This window comes from Cibotium barometz, chromosome 2 (genome assembly GCF_041138505.1).
Source record: "Cibotium barometz isolate CiBa-2024 chromosome 2, ASM4113850v1, whole genome shotgun sequence".
NCBI lineage: Eukaryota > Viridiplantae > Streptophyta > Polypodiopsida > Cyatheales > Cibotiaceae > Cibotium > Cibotium barometz.
In genome coordinates this window covers 38,028,652-38,035,236 of record NC_141047.1, presented here as the reverse complement: position 1 = coordinate 38,035,236, position 6,585 = coordinate 38,028,652, and the positions used below count along the sequence as shown (strand labels likewise).

Below are 6,585 nucleotides of genomic sequence, written 5' to 3'. Positions count from 1 at the left end.
ATCACATCACATCCATTCTCATCACATCACATCCATTCACATCACAACTACCTCGATCCACATTACATCACATCACATCCATTCACATCACATCTCATCCATTCATAACTACCCCGATCCACATCACATCACATCACATCCATTCTTATCACATCACATCCATTCACATCTATTCTGATTCACATCACATTCCATCACATCCATTCACATCTATTCCGATTCTCATCTCATCACATCACATCCATTCACATCTATTCCGATTCACATCACATCACATCATATCTATTCACATCACATCTCATCCATTCACATCTATCCCGATTCACATTACATCACATCACATTCACATCTCATTCATTCACATCTATCCCGATTCACATCTTATCACATTCACATCTATCCTGATTCGCATCACATCACATTCACATCTCATTGATTCACATCTATTCTGATTCGCATCACATTCACATCTCATTGATTCACATCACATCACATCACATTCATTCACATCTATCCCGATTCACATCACATCACATCACATTCATTCACATCTATCCTGATTCACATCACATCACATTCACATCTCATTCATTCACATCTATCCTGATTCACATCACATTCACATCTCATTCATTCACATCTATTCCGATTCACATCACATCCATCTCATTCATTCACATCTATCCTGCTTCACATCACATCACATCACATCCTTTCACATATCCTCACATGTCATTCTCATCTCTTCATTCACATCCATCCACATCCATTTACATCCCCTCACATCCCATCCACATTCATTTACATCACACCACATCTTTATCACATCCACTCACATCTTATCACATCGTATTCACATCGCATTCACATCTATTCACATCTAGTAACATTTTCTATTTTTGATACCAATGGGACTTTTCTAAATTTCTACCAATTGCTTGGCCTAGGTAAAGGTTCTTTTTCTGAACGGATATTTTCATATTCTTTCTCAATTTTCTTCTTTTTGAGTAAAACATTCATGGGATTTACAAAATCTAATTCTACCCATATTTCCCAATAATGCTCAAAATTCCACTTTTGTGAAATACTCATAATTTGAATTATGCTAAAAATTTCTCTTTTTCTATTTAATTTTTTGAATCTCAAATATCATGGGAATTCCTCTTTTTGCATTTAATTGATTGAATTCCAAATGTCATGGGAATTCCTCTTTAATCATAAAATAAATTTATCTAAAATTCCTCTTTTCTTTAATAAAAATATCCATTATTCCAATTATGCCAAGAATTTCACTTTTACCATTTAAATGATTGAATTCCAAATGTCATGGGAATTCCTCTTTTATCATTTAAATTTTCTTATGCATAAAATTAATTTATCTAAAATTTCTCTCTAAATAAAAATATTTATTATTTTAATATACCAAAATTTCTCTTTTTCCATTTAATTACATGGATCTCCATTATCATGGGAATTCCTCTTTTGCATAAAAGTAAAATTACCAAAATTACCTCTTTTCTTAATTACTTAATTATGCATAAACACTAAAAATTAGTTTTCCATAAAATGTGATGAAAATCATTCTTTTAGCATAGGATGACCAATCCTAGAATATGGTAGGAAGTCCTCTTTTCACATTATGTACAAAAATGAATTATGTATTAATTTCTTAAAAATTTTACCATAACTTCGCTGCTATTACTGATAATTTTCAATATTTTTGAAAAGAATAAGACTTTATAATACAATTATGATAGAATAACTATCCTTGGACCTAAATCGAATTTATGGAATTAAATCATAAGTTTATCATAATTTTATTAGTATATAAACATTAAAAAGCCATTTCTTTAACCTCTAGCTTGACTAGCATAGAGTTTGATTTTTAGTGTTTTGAGAGGAAAGCTCCAAGGATGGTTGAAGAGAGAGAGAGAAGCTCCAATCTCTCCAAAATGTAGAGGATTTTCAAGGAATAATAGAAAATATGCTTATTAAAATGTAATACTGGCATGGTCTAGTTCACAGATGAGAATACAAAAGAATGAGGGTCTATTTATAGGTGAGGGAGGCCACTAACTGAGTCCAACTAAGTTCTAGAATTTATCAGCTTCAGTTTGACTGAATTTGGACAAGATTTGGACCAGTTTAGCTCCCATTTTGATCCAGTTTGATCCAGGAGAGAGGAGAGATAAAAATATCCAAGATTTGGACCAGTTTAGCTCCCAGTTTGATCCAGGAGAGAGGAGAGATAAAAATATCACAATTTTCTTGATTTAAAGACTCATCTACATGTGTGAAATAGGTGCCTACCTTAAAGTCTCCCCCCCTCCTTATACAAGGTGTCAAAATGTATCATTATTCCAAAATATCTCATTTTTTTTAGTAATATCTCATAGTTTTTAACTAATAAATCTTGTACTCAGTCAACTCTTCATCTTATGTGAGCATTTACTCATTTTGGGTATTTTCTTTTATTCTTTGGATTTATCTCATCCCCACACTTGGATTAATCCTATTGGCCCATAGGAACCTTAATTGGACCATAATCTAAAATTTTCAGAAAATCTTGACCCTTAGGCCAAGGTCTTTTAAATCATTTTTAATTGATTCCTAATGCACTTTGGAGAATTTATTTTGAACTTCTGTTTTAGGGAAATATATTTTTGATATTTGGAGAATTTGTTTATCCAAAAATATCTCAATATTGAATTACCTCTCTCTAGGCCAAAATAGGGTAAAACAAGATCTTTCTTCTATTTCAGAGAGGGGAATAATTTTAAGGAGAGAAGGGGAGGTTCTTACGTCTTTACACCTCAAAAGCTGGAGGGAGGAATCTTACAGTTGTATCCCCGTGACCCTCAACTAAACCCTCCTTTATAAAAAATCCAAAACGATGACTTCTTCCTATCTTCCTTCCTTCAAAAAAGGATTGATGTCTGATTTTTTATAAAGCCTTCTTTATAAAAAATCCAAAACGATGACTTCTTCCTATCTTCCTTCCTTCAAAAAAGGATTGATGCTTGATTTCTTTGAAGTCCCTTGCATTTTTCTTTTTTTTAATCTCCCGTTCTTCTGGATCTCTCCCTGCATCAACTCGAACAACTTCCCTTTTTAGCAGGTGTATGGCCTACCCACATGCCCTGGCTGTTTGATTTCAAACTACGGTGACCATCTTGGCCAACAAAAGCTCATTCTAAGCCATTATATGAACATTGCAACTATCGATCCATCATGTTTGCATAGGGCACAAAAACCCATCACAACGTGAAGGGACGATTTCATATCTGTATGTACATAGGTGAAATGAAAAGGCCACAAAAGTGACAGCTTGGTAAGATAACCCTTCAAGGGTACTTGGGATAGTTTCCTGGGATGTTAAGAGTGAACACAATGCTTCTTGTTGCACAAAGGGAAGACAAATGAAGAGTACTAGTAAATGACGCATTACTCCACTCGCTTTTTGAGAGTTCTGCCAAAGCTCTTTCTTGGTGTGTAATTCTTAGTCCCTTGAACCTACCACATGGGAATAGTGAAAATAAAAAATAGATACAAATAGTATGTATGGGGTCATGTGGTTATCACTTGGTGTGTAATTCTTAGTCCCTTGAAACTACCACATGGGAATAGTGAAAATAAAAAATAGATACAAATAGTATGTATGGGGTCATGTGGTTATCACTTGAGCTTTACGCCACACTCTGTTGAGAGAGGGAGCATTACAATTACAATGGCTCGTCTACTGCGTAGAGTGTGGGGGTCAGTGCTCGCCAAATCGCCATCATCATCAGTGTCGTCTTCTCCTTCGCGGCAAGGCGAAGGGGAGGGCGACCGCTTGTCGCCCGACATACTTTTCTCCATCTTCGCCCTGCTTCCGGCCCACGACCTGGTGTCGGCGTCGCTTGTCTGCAAGGCCTGGCTCTCCGTCGCCAGTTCCGATGTCCTATGGCACAACCTGCTCATCGCCAAAAGTGGCTCAGCCTGGCCGCTCGTGCTCTTCTCCGAAACCTCCCTCCGCCCCGGCCCTTCCTTTAGGTAAGTTTCATCCCTTGGAGCCCCTCAATATCATCGAAAAGAAACCCGAGGCTACTAACAGCTCTGACGGGCGGATGGTGTATAAGGAGAGGCCCTAGCAATGCCGTTCTGTTCTACAACTCCGATGATGGATGGGGGTATGAGAGTTATGAATACCCTTTGATAGTGTTATAAGACCCTTAGAGACTAGGTCAGCACAAAGGCTACACGCCATTAGAAAAACACCCATAACCGAGACACTTACAGAAACAAAGTTAACACAAGGGTTGCACACAGTCTTGCTAATAAGGAAGACATTATTAGACCCCTAGAAACCAGCTCAACACTTGGGTGATACGCCTTCAAGAAAGCCATTTTCAAAGTTCTCAAATTCTGGTTAGCACAAAGGTTATAAATGCAATATGATCTACAAAGCTGCGCCGTATGATAATTCATGGTAAGACATTGTTAGGCCAAGGTGAACCCAAAGGTTTTAAGAATTTATAGGAGGGTTGCCTGTAGTGAGACTCTAGTTATTGCATTGTAGTTTTTGATGCTGAATCTATTTTTGTTCTGATTCTGACAATTATGTCAAAAAGAATTTGGATTGGTAAGCTAATTACTTTAAGGGGATTGTAAGGTTCGGAACATGCTCGGAAGAGTACATGCATTTTTGGATTTCATAGCAGTAATCCACTACTTAACATGTTAGTTTGTAGAGTTATAGTCAAGCTAAGAGTCAAGACTCTTGTCCTGGTATTTAGGAGGACATGGATCCAATTGAAGGGAGGGTGGTGAGTTTAGTATTGACTTGGGGTTGGGTGACCTAAGGTTAAGGAGATGAGGTAATTCACGAGTAATAGTAGGGCTTAGTTGGGCTCAAAGGTGATAGAATCCTAGGCCAAAGGCTAGGGCGAGCAAGGATGATGTCTAAATAACCTTAGTTTAGATTAAGAGGAGATCAATAACTGAGAAGGACAAAAAGTCTAAGAATATGATTGAGTGCTAATAACAGCCAAGGCTGAAAATATAAATGAGAATCTAGGGCTGAGTGCTCAGGATCAAACCTCTCCGTCTATCAACCAATCCTAGAGATTCTCTTTCACCAAGGAGACTGTCTTCATTGGCATTGAGGAGCTTCCCGCAAACTCACCTGTGCTTACCATCTCACATCTTATGGATTGGGTGGTTGACAGTGGGTGCACTACTCACATCACTCATGACAGGTTCATTTTGCATGATATTTGGCCTAGCTCTTCGAAGGTGTCCATTGGTGATGCTTCCAACCTTGAGACCTCTTGTGTGGGTAATGTGTGACTTAACTCTTCTCTTGGCCAGCCTTGTACCATTCGAGATGTGCTTTATGTTCCCAACCTCTCTAGCTTCGGATTGGTGAAAAAGGTTACGGCGTGTACTTTGACAGTTGAAGATAAACCTCAATGTGTTTGGGCCTACCATGAAAAGTGAAGTTCGTGTTAGATTATATCATCTCTAGAGGGTCTACATCACCATTTTCATGCTTGTATTGGCCATTTATGAGGTCTTGCATTGGCATATCTTAGCATTTTTCTACCATTTTTAACGTATTTTATAGCATTTTATTTGTCTTGCTGTTGGCATGCTACAGTTGGCTGACTAGCACTTCGAGAGATATATAAGGGTTCTCACCCTTTCCCTCATTTTCATCTCATTTCTCTGTATCTTGTTGAGGTCATTAGCAACTGCTTCTGCTTCTTATCATTGTACAGCACCTACGGGCTTCCCTCGTGCTCAGTTTTCAGCAATAAACATTAGTTTCTAGCATTTACAGGTCTTGTACCTGGGCCTACATCTATGTTTTATATTCGTTTCACTTTCTTACATGGTATCAGAGCTCGGCCTGGGTGGTCCTAACCTCTGTTTGATCGAGGTGCTTGAATTGAAGGAGGGTGTTGGAGGTGGCAATTCTTGTAGCTACTCTCGGGTTATCGCATGACTGGAAGTTGTGGTAGATTATCCCATATGCAAGAGCATGGGAAGTTACGCTACTTGATGTAGGCCCATATCATTTGAAGAGATGCAGATGATTTTGATGAATTTTCTATGCACACGCGTGTGCGCACGCACACACACACACACACACCCACCCACAGGGGTGTTTGTGCTGGTTGGGCAACATAAAACGTTGTCGGGCTGTTTTTATTGCTTATGACCATCATTTACTGTTGTTGACCTACTGTCCAATCGGTGATTGCCATGTGGCACATGTGCCAATACCAAGGCAGCTGCCACATGGCACATGCGCTAGTCCCTAGGCCTTTACGTAGGTGAAGTGTGTCACAATGTGGTAGTGCCATGTGGCACTTGACTGGGCATGCTACCCACAAGCCTATGTGCCTGGCTACATGGCTGTATATAGATGAGTTCTGTCACATCGATGGTGTACTTGAATGCAAAGCGGTCTCTAGAACATGCGCATGAGTTACTGGTGAAGGGGTTTTAGTTGATGGCAGTGAGGGTAAGTGGGAACTTATATTTAGCTGCTGGTTCAGGCCTTTTGAAATGATTCTTTTTCCTCTTCCATTGGCAAGACTA

At 38.6% G+C, this 6,585-nt stretch overlaps 1 protein-coding gene across 2 annotated transcripts in view; it reads left to right on the top strand.

The window, feature by feature from the left end:
- Positions 1–3,689: 3,689 nt before the first annotated feature.
- ARP8 (actin-related protein 8) overlaps positions 3,690–6,585 on the top strand; it is a 41,761-nt gene continuing 38,865 nt past the window's right edge. For both annotated transcript variants that reach the window (XM_086817460.1, XM_086817452.1), the window contains exon 1: positions 3,690–4,032. In XM_086817460.1, the coding sequence (XP_086673586.1) occupies positions 3,728–4,032 (305 nt within the window). In that variant the 5' untranslated portion in view covers positions 3,690–3,727. The remainder of the gene's footprint in view (positions 4,033–6,585) is intronic.